We start from the raw sequence: 14,810 nt of genomic DNA, 5'->3' as shown, positions 1-14,810 counted from the left end.
CATGCCGACATGTGAAGGTATGGTGAATGGTAAAAGAGTTAAGGTGCTGAGAGACACTGGTTGCAACACCGTAGTGGTGAAACGTCAACTGATAGAGGAATCACAGCTGACTGGTGAGATTCAAACTTGTGTGCTCATAGATGGTACTGTGAGAAAAGTGCCATTAGCAAAAGTTGAAATCGACTCACCATACTTTGTTGGAACAACACATGCTTTATGTATGACGAATCCTATCTACGATCTAATCATCGGTAATGTTAGTGGTGCTAGGCAGCCTGGTGACGAGGACATCGGATGGAGCGGAGAGGATGCTAGGGAGAAGCCGTCAGCTGAGGAGATGACGACCTCCGGATCAGAGGCAGAGTCCGCGGAAGCAGAGTCTTCGAAAGGGACAACGCAGAACGGCATCACAACGACCTCCGACAGTCGTGATCGTCCCCACACTGACGAGAGGGTGAAGCAGTCACCGACACCCCTACCTACAACCAACGAAAGTGCAGCAGTAGAGACAAGAGGCATGAGGAAATCGAAGGAACGGCCTTGGAAGAGACTAGGATCAGCAGACCAGCCGACGATCACTGCAACCAGGGAGGAGATGATCAGAGAGCAGGCACGAGATGCTACACTGGAGAAACTTCGAAAGTTGGCGGAGAAAGGTGAGGCTAAGGCTGTAGGGAAAGGAAGTGAGGTCAGATATTTTTGTCGCGACAATCTTCTCTCCCGTGAATACAGGTCTCCCTACGTCGAGAGAGGAAAGACATTCACGCAGCTAGTGGTGCCCCAGCCGTATCGCAGTGAAGTACTCCGACTAGCTCACGACTCCCCTCTAGCAGGTCACCTGCAGACGAAGAAGACGGCTGACCGCATTCTCGCCCACTTCTATTGGCCAGGGATTCACGCCGATGTCAAGCGTTACTGTGCATCATGCGATTCATGTCAACGCACTACGCCAAAGGGTAAGATAGGGAAAGTACCCCTGACCATCCCCCCGTTGATTGATACATGTTTCCGTAGAGTGGCGGTCGATTTGATCGGACCACTTGAACCGATCACTGAGAGAGGGAATCGATATATCTTGACGATAATCGATCTTGCAACTAGATACCCAGAGGCGGTAGCGTTACCACGAATCGAAGCAGAACGAGTAGCAGAGGCGTTAGTTGAAGTGTTCTCGAGGTTAGGCATTCCTAATGAGATACTCTCTGATAACGGCACTCAATTTGTTTCAGGTGTGATGAAAGAAGCAGCTCAACTCCTGGGAGTGAAACAATTTCACACGACACCATACCACCCGATGGCGAACGGCGCCTGCGAGAGATTCAACGGCACGTTGAAACAGATGCTGAGGAGAATGTGCCAGGAGCGACCTCGTGATTGGGACCGCTTCCTGCCAGCTCTTCTCTTCGCATATCGAGAGGTGCCTCACGAAAGCCTTGGCTTTTCTTCTTTCGAACTCATGTACGGCAGAGTGGTGAGAGGACCCATGACTGTACTAAAAGAGCTGTGGACTAAGGAGATCCCTGAGGAGGAAACGAAGACTACGTACCAGTACGTCATCGACCTCCAAAACCGACTCGAACAGACGTGTGAACTCGCCAAAGAGGAGCTGTCCAAAGCATCAAGGAAGTACAAGAAACACTTCGACGTGAAGACGAAGGAGAGACGCTTCGAGTGCGGTGACAAAGTGCTACTCCTGTTACCGACGACGAGGAATAAGCTGCAAATGCAATGGCGAGGTCCATTCGAAGTCGTGCAGCGAATCGCCAGAGACGATTACCGACTGCTAGTGAACGGCAAGGAAAGGACCTACCACGCCAATCTTATGAAACGGTACATTGGGAGAGAAGAAGAGAAAGTCAACGATGCCGAAAGCGAAAACCAGGGACAACTGGAGGCGAACTACGTCAGCGTCGTGGACGACCAAGTAGATGATGATGGATCGGTGCCCCTCTCATTTCCCTCCATCGAAGCGTCGGAAAGCGTGCATGACGTGAAGTGCAGTGACGAGCTAGACGAGGAGAAGATGAAGGAGGTAAAATCCCTCTTGCTGGAGTTCTCGGATGTCATGACCGATGTCCCAGGACGGACCGACATCGTCGAGCACGCCATCGAACTGAAAACGAACGAGCCGATACGTTCTCGCCCATACCCAGTCCCCCGGTCACTGAAGGAGACCATCAGAGAGGAGGTCAACACCATGTTGAGGATGGGAGTGATCGAAAGGTCGACATCGCCATACGCATCCCCCGTGGTCCTTGTAAAGAAAAAGGACGGGAAGAATCGCTTCTGCGTCGACTATAGGAAGTTGAACGCCAAGACAGTTGTCGACAACGAACCAATCCCAAACATCGAAGAACCGATGGCAGAGATAGGAAATGCAAAGTTCTTCACCAAGATCGATTTGGCCAAAGGCTATTGGCAGATACCCGTGGTCGAAGAAGACCGGAAGAAGACCGCGTTTGTCACGCCAGACGGCCAGTACGAGTTCAAGGTACTACCATTCGGGTTAGTAAATGCCCCAGCAGTGTTCACTCGAATGATGAGAGCTCTGCTGGAAGGCCTGCCCCATGTCGTCCATTACATCGACGACATTCTGATCTACAGTTCCTCATGGCAGGAGCACCTGAATGACATCCGACAAGTCTGCCTCCGACTACGACAGGCTCACCTTACAGCGAGACCGACAAAGTGTCATGTCGCGTGTAAGTCCGTGGAGTTCTTGGGACACATCGTAGGACAAGGAAAGATGAAACCTACCCCAGAACAGATCCAGAAGGTGATGGCAACAACGCGACCGACCACCAAGAAGGAGGTGAGAGCATTCTTAGGGCTCGTGGGATATTATCGGAAGTTTATTCCAAACATGTCCACGATCGCCGCTCCCCTCACAGACGCGACGAAGAAGAATGAGCCTGACAAGATAAGATGGGACGAATCCCATGAGCAAGCATTCTGTACACTACGAGACAGACTAGTCGACTTCCCAATTCTAAGACTACCCGATGACGACAAGGAGTTCGTTCTACGGACCGATGCATCCGATGTGGGACTCGGCGCTGTGCTGATGCAGGAAAGCGAGGGGAAATACTTCCCCATCAGCTACGCTTCTCGAAAACTGCTGAAACGCGAGCGCGTGTACCCAATCGTAGAGCGCGAGTGTCTAGCTCTTGCGTGGGCGGTCAGAAAGTTCTCGTACTTTTTGTATGGCCGAGCATTCCAGCTGCAAACTGACCACTACCCGCTTGCTCATCTAACACACGCGCGAATGCAAAATCCAAGAGTCATGCGCTGGGCGCTTGCACTGCAGGCATATCAGTATCGTGTACAGGTAATCAAAGGCTCAGAGAATGTTGGGGCTGATTACCTCAGCAGATGCCCTACTGAGTAGAAATAGAGGTGTAAACAGCCCATGTTATCTCTATTATATGTGGGTTAATCAGAATGTAATTTTGCAATGAATTCATCGTTATATACATTGTATGCTAGGAGGTATATTGGAAAGCTACAGTATTACACACATTATGTATGCTGAGTATGAGGTAAGATATGCAGTTGACGCATACATCTCTGAAATTATTTGACTGCTCTGCATCAGACACCCCGGTATAAAACCGTGCATAAGAAGGTTTTGCACAGTACAATTTATTTTGTAGCAACAGCTAATGCACACAATATACGATTAGCACAGGTATCATAATGTTCTCCAATATTATACTGGCCAACAAGAAGAGTCTGTTGAAATTATGCCGAAAGTGTCAATTTTGTATTGTGCGGTGCAAAAAAGGTAATTTTATTATTGAACTGTGGCTGGTATAATAATGCAACAGAGTGTTAAAAGAGATATGATGAAGTTTATATGTTATCTAATTGATTGAGTAAATCAGATTGTATAGTATACCATGGAGTTTGTTGGTTCGATAGAATACACATATAAACTGTCTCCATGGACAGCAGCCGATATTTGGAACAGTAGTCTGTCATGTATCACGACAAGTGAAGTTATGAAGCAGTGAATTGTTATTAGGAGTATAATGCTTTTGATTTAGAAGAGTAATGGTGAGAAAGTACTTACCTGCTACAGACATTGGATTTTTATTAGACAGATGAGGCTATTGTTTCAGAGCGACTGTCATCTTAAATGGGGGGTTATTTGTCACGAGTGGAGTGACAGACGCTCTCCTCCACTGAGGTCAATTTGCATAGAATTTGTAAATAAGCACTTAAGCATGTAAATTGATGCAAACTGTTTAGCATTTCAATAGAAGAAATTCCAGACCGCTCTCGGTAGAGCCACGGTAGTGCTATGTATGGCAAGGAGCGGCAGTATGACATCAGGCCTTGAAGAGGACATCACGCTGTGGTGCTGTCTCCGGGACACCATTGTATGAGAATGGCCACTCGGTAACGGTGACAGGGGCCGCCACCCCAGTCAGTACTAACTAGAGATACCCACAGATAGTGGTAAGTGCATTAATTCTGAAATGTTTATGTATTCAATTGGTATAATTCGTTTGTGTAACGGATATCCGAATTGAGAGTGAATTGTGATAAAGGTTTCAGTTAATATGTGATGTAGATACAATGGTTACTGTTAAACGCTCAAGTTAATATGTGATATAGAATATAGAATGGTTATTTATGGTTGCATGAGCTGAGATACATTTGTATATTTATAATGAGGTAATTGGAACGTTGATTAGGATAATATGAATGTGCTCAAGTGCTCTGGCTGTAAGTGATCTGAATATTTTAATATTTGAAGGGTTTCCGGGTTTCCCGAAGGGTCAAGGACCCACTGGTACTGCAAGAGGCAGGTGCATAAGGGCGTAGACTGTCGACCAGCTCCGAGGCAGTAAGGGAGCATAGACTGTCGACCGGACTTCATTCCTGGATGCTGAGGAGACACCGCTAAGACGTCCGTCGGGAGAGCGACCACGCGAACGGCAATCGCGAAGAGTTGCTACGACAGACCACGCGACAGTCCATCCCAGCACCATCGTAACGGGGCCCCGTCGTCGACCGACATCGTCATCGACTGACATTGTCACCGTCGTACGTCATCGTCATACGTCGTCTTCATAAGCCATCGTCAAACAACTTACATCCGTGACAGCGAGTTGCATAATCGAGGTGAAATAAGTCCAATTTAAGTTAAACATAATAAAGTCCTAAGAGCCAGAAAGCCACTGAATAGAAAGAATTTTATGTTCGTTTTTTCCTTTTTATAATTTGCTGTAAAACCAATAGTCAGTTATAGACAATTAAAATATTTGAGTTAACTGAATGCACATTGTTTCCTCCGTTTCATCTTGTATGAGTTACAGCCTGCCAACAGTTCTCAGAGGTTATGAACATTTCTTTGTTCCGTTTATTTCCATATAAAAGGATGGAAATCGGGCAAATTCTGTGACAATCAGCCCCAACTCATAGGTAAAACAAACAAACAAACAAATAAAAAGGACAACAAACACAAGAAAATAAACTCTACCTTCACAGCCCCCACCAAAGAGGTCAGTCCCAAAGCCATAGTAGTCAGGGATACAGCTGTCACAGGCGGGTTCCTGGACGTTTGCAGCACAGCTCTCGCACAAGTCTCCCACCGTCCCCAGACGACAGTCTATACATACTCCAGAGTCAGGATCACAAGACGACGACCGACCGGTGCAATAACAAGGAACGCACGGCTCCGTGGGCGGGCCAAACGGATTCTGGCGCTTGGTTCTCGCAAGGCACATGTCACATGACAAACCTGTGTGAGGAAGCATCACATGACTATGGATGAATCTTTTTCAGGGTTTGATAAAATTCCTTGACTATAAGTGAACACCTACAAGTATGATGAATTCAAGGGCTTGGTCTCACAGATTCTATCTCATAGTGGGTGTGTAAAACAAACTATTAGTACCTTAACAGGTTTTCACCTTTTTCCTCATGAAAAGTTAATTGGTTCAGTTTGAGTGGTGAATCTCTATGACATGGGGATTCCATTTCATATCTTATGCAAGGGTTATATCTCTAAATACAGAGGGAATGGTATGATCACACACAACACTTATCATTGGGACTCACAGCAGTTAAGATCCTGGACCTCTTAATCAAGAGGGAATAATGCTATTGACTGATCCAACCTGCTGCTTTTATGAGAAGAGTATATGATGGTGATGTAGAAAATGTGCAAGACAGGTTTTTTTTTTTTTTTTTTTTCTGTTTGTCATGTAAGAGGTTAGTGGAAATCAAAGCCTGTGTCAAAAGATACAATAATGTGGCAGCATTTTGTTTTCTTTTTCATTATTCATTTTTGCTATCATATCATGAGTGCTACAGAAGAGTATCTCCACATACTATTGCATAAAATCAGAAACAAGCTATTTCCCTCATCTTCAAAAAATTTCATATATACTTGAAATTGGCATTGCAAAACCTAGAAAAATGGTGTGCAAACTATACATGAAACCTGAAACTTCAGTCAATGTCAGCATAGTATTAATAGAAAGAAAAAAATGTACCCATGGTGTTTGAGGAGATGTCACACACGCATTGTTCAACGTTTGTTGTAGTCACTGCCTCAGTTGCAGGGTTTGCATCATAGGTTGATGTTGCCATGGAAACTGAGTAGAAGGTGCTTGCAGTGCCAGCACCAAATGAGGCTCGAATCTGGATGCTTGTGACATCTGCCAAGATAGCTGTGTGAGATAAGTAGAAACAAAAACCATTTATGCCTACTACATCAACAATATTTTAATCTTTTCTGTGTCCAGGAACCTTGCTACAACATGCTAAGTTTTCTCATCAGCAGTTAGCTAATCTGTCTTCACTTGACCTCATAATAAGCTATAGCAAGCCCACTCAGGTAAAACAGTGTGTCTCATTCCAACTGAAAGGCTATGGTGGAAAATAAGATTATGGGTATTAGGAAATGCTCTGGCAATTATTTTCCAGACGTCTGTGCCAACCAGCGAATAAATCACACCAGTACACTTGTCAAGAAGACAATAAGATACATTAAGCTTCATGATTGCCAATATGAAAGTAGAAGTGAGAAAAGGACTATGACTACGTATTTGATATCTACATCCATCAGTTAATGTGGTGGATTTTTGCATATTCATCCAGTGATGATTTGCTCTCATCTAATCAGTATCAAAGAATGTTATTGTATTCTCACAACAGATAATACACCAATGTTTTATCCAATTCTGCTTTTCCTGTATGCTTATATGCCATAAACTTGCCAAGCAAAACCAGACATTGCTAATCTTAAGTTTAATGCACAAAGAAATTTGATGACTAGACTTCACTGTTGGCTTTTCCTTGAGTGTGTGTGTGTGTTGTGAGAGAGAAGGAAAGAATGTTTCTCCCTAGAAAGTGTAGTATTCAGTGTCCATGCATACAGCCATAATTTGTCAAGTGTTTTAACTGGCAGACAGTTAAATCCATTCAACCAAAGTTGGCCATAATGACACACAATTCAACCCATTCAGGTGTAAATGGGATAGTGCCACACTAACAAGGTCATTGTAATATAAGTACACCGTAGAGTCAGGATAACTTAATCTCTGTTCACTAACAATCGCTTGCAAGATATATGTGCAGCATGGGGTTAAAGACAGGCCAATATACACGTATTTCACAACTTCGTCCAAAGACTCATTAATGCAAATTCAATCAGTTTCATACCTAGGAAGTCCTGATCAGAAATCTCGCTGTCCCCTTCCACCTCTCGCCAGAAGCTTTCATAAAAGGTGGCAGTGAATGTTGCTGTCTGTAGGGTTGGCACAAAGGCCTCTTCGGTGTAGTAGATGCTGGTGTTCTGTGGACCTCCGGTCATAATGAGATACTGACCTACAGAGAGGTCAACTGTCCCTATGTCCAGTTTGGCCGAGTAGGAGAATGTTTGACCATACGAGCTGAGCTTGAAACCCAAATAGGATGATGGAGCGAAGAGATAGACTGATTCTCCACTCAGTAGGAAGGGTGGATGAGAGACACGGATGTTAGCAGCGTTGACATCCAAGGAGGATGCTTCAGAAGATCGCCAACCATCGGAACTGAAGATCAAACAACAGTGACAACAGCCAGTAATATACATGATTCTTGCTACTTGTAAACACTCATAACATCCTTTTGTAACGTATGGCAAGTTACAATGGCAGTTCAGAAGCATTCAAAGGCAGCCTTGAAATGAGCCCTAATGTGCTCCTTTAATAGTTTGTGAATAGATATCTAATTAGTTTGAGATAGGTTTGGAACACATAAAAGATGATTTCCGAGACTTTGTTCATCTTGTTATTTGTTCAGTTTTAAGATAAATCCTCTACCTGCATCAGTCTTCACAAGATCCATTATACAATGTAAAATGTCTTTCCTCTGTGCGCATAACAGCAATTAACAATACTAATAGTAATTTAGAATTGCATTCTGCACAAACATACTAACAAAAGGAACAAATTCAGTTAAACTATGAATCCACGAAAATCAACTGGAGTGTGGTCCAAAATTAGGAAATTCTACCCAGGACATACCTTCCATCTGTGAAGTCTGAGGTGATGTAATCCTGGACGTAATTTGGAGCAGCGTTGCACGCTGTCCCATGGCCATAGCAGAAGCAGGGCTGACAGCCAGCTGGGTTGGACATGGCAAGGTTGAAGGAGCCTGGTGCACACTGGTCACACTTTGTGCCCTGGACACTGGTCTTACAGGAACACACACCCAGGATGGGATCACAGCTGACTGCTAGAGACCCAGCCGGGTTGCATTCACACTCACTGATGAGGACAGGATAAAGAATACTGTCATCTACAAACACGTTAACTGATATCATAATGACAATTTGAATGATGTCTTTAATACTGCATTTCCAATGGTTAAGGCTCCCTCTGAGATAAAGACTTGTTACAAGGAGATAAAGTAACATGATTGTTCTAACTTCAAATGATTCTTTGCATTTTTTCCTTGCAACAAGAGATTTGGTCAGACATTACTCAGTCTTATTCCTTGTGCCTGTCTGAATACTTGAACCATTTCCTGTTAGTATCCAAGTACAACTGCCGGTGTCAAGAGCAAATAAATTGATGAAAATCAGAAGGAAGGCAATATTTGAAATATTTTTTGCAAGCCTTCCATGTAGCAAAGTTGATTAGAATTTCTAGCAAATTACTGTTTGCAAACAATTCTTTCCATAGCAAGTTTAGCACACATATCATGAAATCAATTCAGATGCTTAGACCTGATTTCTACCCTTTTTTGTACATAATCTGTCACCACTCTGCCTGCATCCTCATCACCCCCCTCCCCCCCCCAAAAAAACCCAACAACAACAAACAAACACTCACACCAAAAAACCAAAAACAAACAATGTGAAAAACCCATGATTGTGCCAAGGTTCCGAAGTAATTGCTGCCATTGTTTCAAACCTCTTTTTCTGAAATAAAGACAGATACATCCAGTAGTCTCTTCATACCTGCAACCATTGGCAGTGAGGTTGAAGAAGCCATCCAGACACCTGTCACACTTTTCTCCTCCCACAGTCTCCATACAGCTACACACCCCTTCCTCGTCACACTGGGGTGACAGTGACCCCACTTCCAGGCAGCCACAGTCCAGGCAGCCTTCCTCACCACCGAAACCATAGAAGCCCCTCAGACACACACTGCACTGTCTGCTGCTCTCCACCCCAAGGGAGTTCAGCTGACCCATGAGAGCCACACCGTCCTTGCATGGACACTGACCAGTCTGGAAGTCACAGGCCAAGGTGATTGACCCCTCTGAACTGCACCCACAGGCTGTCGAGCAAACAGTCAATCATTCATTTGGATATGAAGATTTTCTTCAACATACAAATGGTGTATACATGCAATACCTACATTGTCAAGCTGTGTGTTCTAGACATGCCATACAATTTCTGAGTTCAAAGTCTTCATTCAACTCAAGCATGAATTAGAATCGAGGATTAGATTCACTGGTTTTCATCAACACAAATCAATGATTATGTAATTTGTTAGCAATATTCTTACCCATACGCCTCTGTAAGTCACAGGATAAGTGTAATTCTTGTAACAAAAAAAGAAGAGTTGAACATGGTTTCATAACATGCCATTTTTCAGAAATATCATGAAAGGTTTAAGGAAAAATAGTACGATGTATAAAATATGATTACTTTTAACCAATGAAAATTTTGTCAAATACAGCAAGTGTTTGTGGATGGCCTGTAGTCATATAGAACACATCCTCTTTTGGTTTATCAACAAAGAAAGAAATACTCTATACTTTCCATTAATTCTCCTAGGATTTGAAATTATTCAAGCATTTTAATGCTCTTCCCTCCAAAGACATTCAGATATGACGGCAAAATTTCATATTTCAGTTATTACTATTGACAGGAATACCACGGATCACTTTTGGACACATGCACTCATGTTTCTATATATTTCTTATTGTGCTGTCAGCAGTTTACATCAGTACCAAAACTGTAGATCAAAGCTATGTAATGTCAGCTACATGTTTATACCCTACCTTGGCATCCTTCTGCTGTGAAGTTGAAGAATCCTGGCAAGCACTGGTCACATCTCTGACCTCCGACCCCTGGCTTGCACAGACAAGCGCCCCCATAGGTTGAACAGGTTGTCTGCAGAGATCCCTCTGGATCACAGCTACATGCTGAATGAAGAAAGAATTTATAAGCATATCACAGAAAGACTTTATAAGATATATTAATATAGGAGCAGAAAATGATCATAGTTCTCCCCATACAATAGCATATCCATGCTTTGATATTTTATCTTAAATCATTCCAATTTACAATGACTTACAGGAGTGAGATGGAAAGAGAGGTGGAGACAGATATAGAAATGAACAATTGCAGATGCATGGAATTGCATTGACCTAACCGCATTGACAATACACAACTTATACAAACATTCAAAGCATACAATTACATACTGTGCCAACAGGATCAGTACATTAATTTCAATCAAGCTGCTACAGGCGGAAAAGATATCCATTAAATGAAAGAAAGATATTATTCAAAGGGGTGAAGGTTTAGATGCGAGTTTCTTCACTTTGTCTCCCTCTAGGGAGAGGGAGAGGGAGAAGGAGACAAAGCGAAGAAACTCGCATCTGAAGATATCCATTGTTCTAACACAAGAATGCATGCACTTTCTCTTCCCTCAACCAGTCATTTTGATGAAAATCTCATGGCTCAGACTTGAAGATAACATTCTTCATGGTCAGTTTAGATTAAAATATCTGTACAATACTCAACACAAGCTTGTCCAGCATAGAACATTAGTTTGATTTATTCACTGGCATTTAACTAGTCAAACTTACGTAGTGCCTGCCCAGCAACTTCCAACATTAGGGAGTAGGTGAAAAGCTGACATGGAACGAGGGCAGCAGAACGCTCTGCTACAGATGAGAAATTCATCAAGCAGCTGTCATAGAAATCTCTCTCCTCAGCATCTGGGTTATGATATGTTTAAGTAGAAAAGACAAACAAACATTGTCAATCAGAAATTAGTGCTGATTACTATACCTGTGCTGATGCAATCTTATTAGCAACATTTCAACCATTTCGCATATGACTGCATGCAAAGCAGAACAAATGTACAACACAATGAAGACATGGATGATAAAACTCATTTCCAAATATATCAAATACTTACTATTCAGGTGGACTCCCCTGCAACTTCAAAACAATTCATTCTCTTCAGTATTTTTGTTTACACTACAAAATTTGAAAATTTTAGTACAATGCACTGAGTGTACAATTTATGAAAAAAACAACCCACAACACATATAATGAGACTACATACTGACCTGCCAATTGGTAGACAGTGAAGGGCGTAGGGTCTGGAAGTAAGACTACAGCATCTATTGAGATGGAATTTGCACCGTTTCCTGGACTGTCAAACTGCACCTCTACGCTGTAGGAACAGTCTCGGTGGAACGAAAATGAATCGTCTGAAATGAAGGACACCCCAACTCCAGCTTCCAGCGACAGAGATAACTGTGCTATGATGTCTCCTGGGGTATACGGGCAAACTAGCGAGGGGTCGTTGGCTCCTTCCACGGCAACGGTCAGTGCCACCATCAACCATGGGGCCGAAGAGTCGTAGGAGTAGCGAACACTGATAAAGTTCATCCTGTAGAAAATATATATAACAAGCCATACCGAGGTTAGGCATGTTGTATAAACAGTGGAAATTATGTGCACAGCACTGTGCATATTTGATATATCGTCACTGGGGTGACAAGACCTTGTATCTGCAAATTTGGTGAAAATGACTTGTTTAAGTTAATGGTCAGATAATCAGTTAAGCAATGTCCTGTCCAAATCCCAGATGTCTTACCCAAAAAATGAAGCCACCATGGCATGTCAAAGGAATGTCTATCCCATTGGATACAGTGCTTTGGCTGCCATGTTTTTTTTGCTCTCCTGAACATTTGACATTTTGTAGATATGAGGTCTTGTCGCCTCAGCAACGATATGACACTTATTTCCTGACCCTATAATAAAGCTATATTGAATATTGTAAACTGGAAGCTTTTTACAAGGTGTATATATGAAAATAATATTTCATGCTGGGTCAATTTCAGTAAACTTCACTTATTTAATTTCATCTTTGCTGAGAGGAATATATTCAGGCACATTTTGATACCAGAAATATATTCCCATCTCAGTACTTTTGCACTTGTGAAGTAGAGTGTAAAATTCACCCCCAAAATTTGAAACATTGAAATATTCCTCATTTCATAGTTGTCTGTGATTATTGCCTTGGCTGCTCCCCCGTTCCTATGGATGATGCTGAAAAGTTCAGTCATCAAATTACCTTTCAATGCAGATCACAGATTGATGATATTTATTACAAGATTCATCTCCCCATCTATTAAGTATCCAATGGTGGATTGAATCTTTGCTATGACTGATAAACAGAACAGACAGATTACATGTGAGCGCGATTTGCCTTGCAAGCATTACCTTAACATAAATTCTTCCTGGACAAAAATAAACACATGAATTGATTATTCATTCTTTCATTATACTTTCTAGAATCTGTAAGGTTCAGGTAACATTATAAATATACCTATGGCAAAGATTCTTGGCATTCTTGCTTAAAACTGTTACTAACTTCTTGATACATAGTGTGTAGATGCAATGATTAATTCCAGATTATATAAGTGAGGATCTGCTAATAGTCTTCCAAGAACTAAAATGACATATTCACATTTCAATTCCTAGGAAAGAATAGATTGCAATCCTTCTGCCCCTGACAGACGTTTGAAAAGGAAGAGTTTACTGACCAGGAGAAATATCTTACATTCTTTCGCTCTGATTTGAAAATGCTGTGATGCCATCAAAGACGATAGTGTCACCAAACTGGCAGACAAGATAACCCCGCCCGGTAAACTGGCTGGATGGGACATCAGACTGCTGGTCACAGCTGGAGTTGGCTTCCCATGCATCGTACCTTCCAGGAGGGAAAAATAAAACAGCAGTGGAAACAATGGTTACATGGCCATATGACGAAACAAGAACAGCAGGTCTAAAGAAAACATGTTCTGAATGGCTGTTGCACTATTTGATAAAGCACTTTTTTCTATTTAAAAGGGGTACTATTTCCTTTTCCTTCATAAGTTTGAATCCCAAATTAGCAACTGCCATCTACTGTTCGGATAGAATTGAACAGCTGCAATATGTGTCACATGGGCATTCGAGGTCCCAACACATACATTGTAAAACTTAAACAAAACATATGGTAGTTATTCAAATTCATGAAATTCTTCCGTCGAGATGTTTTCATTGCAACTGATTGACAAATTGCCCTACATTGACGTAAATAAGCACCGAATTGATCAGTGTTGATCAATTCAGTGCTTATTTACATCAATGTAGGGCAATTAGTCAATCAGTGCAATACCGTAGTTAGTCCCTTCAGCTTATTTGTCCACTTTGTGACATCACAATCTGATAACAGCCGAAAAGATTTGAATATAAAATTGGACTTGTTTTTGTGACAGTTATGATAAAACAGGATGGATTTGAAGTGAATGGAATTAAACATGATATTTTGGCAAGGTGGGGGGGGGGGGGGGGGGAGAAGGATGACACAAATTCCCACCATGCTCTTTTTAAGGCCACCTTACCGATTGTGGTCCAGCTGAGGATAGTAATATCCGCTCTGAACGTCCCTGCACTGACGACCAATCACAAAGCCCCTGCAATCGCAGCGACCTGTGACCTCATGGCAGGTCAATGACCTTGAACCTCCAGGGTCACAGTCACAAAAAGTGCACTCCTGTCAGGAAGGAGAAAACATTGTTACAAAATGCATATATTAACTTCCCAGAATGCAGTGCTGCATTGATTACATACAATGTGTCTGATGTTGCCCCTACTTTAACACTGACTGGATATTGCTGTTTGTTTTACATAAGCTCTTTTTTTTTTTTGTAACTATAAAGTCTGCAGCACTGATCACAATGAAGTTTAATTCCTTGAGAATGTCAGAATGTACGGTACTAATTACAATGTGCACTATTGGTAAATATCTTGATGATCCATAAACTGTTCACGGCAAGGCAGTAATATGTCTAGCAAGCTATAATCTATGGTTATCGTACTACGCTGAGTGATGGCTTTCTGTATTTTAAAAGAATATGTACTATATGCAAACTGGAACAAAATCTATGTCTAATCAGTGAAAAAAAATGAGAATACTCAAATGTTCCTTGCATTTCCTCTAAATGACTTTTATTCTTACAGAGGATATTGAGCTCTTTCAGACAAAATATCTCTTAAATTGATACATCTA

The 14,810-nt window shown here is 42.2% G+C and overlaps 2 protein-coding genes across 2 annotated transcripts in view; one reads left to right on the top strand and one right to left on the bottom strand.

The window, feature by feature from the left end:
• The window catches only part of LOC140240665 (uncharacterized), a 42,015-nt gene that overhangs the window by 18,337 nt on the left and 8,868 nt on the right, over positions 1-14,810 (bottom strand). The window contains exons 7-16 of the mRNA XM_072320419.1: positions 14,143-14,294; positions 13,317-13,466; positions 11,815-12,140; positions 11,326-11,457; positions 10,513-10,656; positions 9,461-9,782; positions 8,523-8,765; positions 7,678-8,048; positions 6,507-6,683; positions 5,489-5,749 (exon numbers count right to left, since the gene is read on the bottom strand). Of these exons, the coding sequence (XP_072176520.1) occupies positions 5,489-5,749; positions 6,507-6,683; positions 7,678-8,048; positions 8,523-8,765; positions 9,461-9,782; positions 10,513-10,656; positions 11,326-11,457; positions 11,815-12,140; positions 13,317-13,466; positions 14,143-14,294 (2,278 nt within the window). The remainder of the gene's footprint in view (positions 1-5,488; positions 5,750-6,506; positions 6,684-7,677; positions 8,049-8,522; positions 8,766-9,460; positions 9,783-10,512; positions 10,657-11,325; positions 11,458-11,814; positions 12,141-13,316; positions 13,467-14,142; positions 14,295-14,810) is intronic.
• On the top strand, positions 2-3,388 carry LOC140241077 (uncharacterized). The gene has a single exon (XM_072320843.1). It carries the CDS (start codon positions 2-4, stop codon positions 3,386-3,388), a length of 3,387 nt encoding a protein of 1,128 aa, XP_072176944.1.

Source organism: Diadema setosum, chromosome 17 (genome assembly GCF_964275005.1).
Source record: "Diadema setosum chromosome 17, eeDiaSeto1, whole genome shotgun sequence".
Lineage (NCBI taxonomy): Eukaryota > Metazoa > Echinodermata > Echinoidea > Diadematoida > Diadematidae > Diadema > Diadema setosum.
Note: the sequence above shows the minus strand (reverse complement) of the source record. Positions and strands in the feature narration are given on the sequence as shown.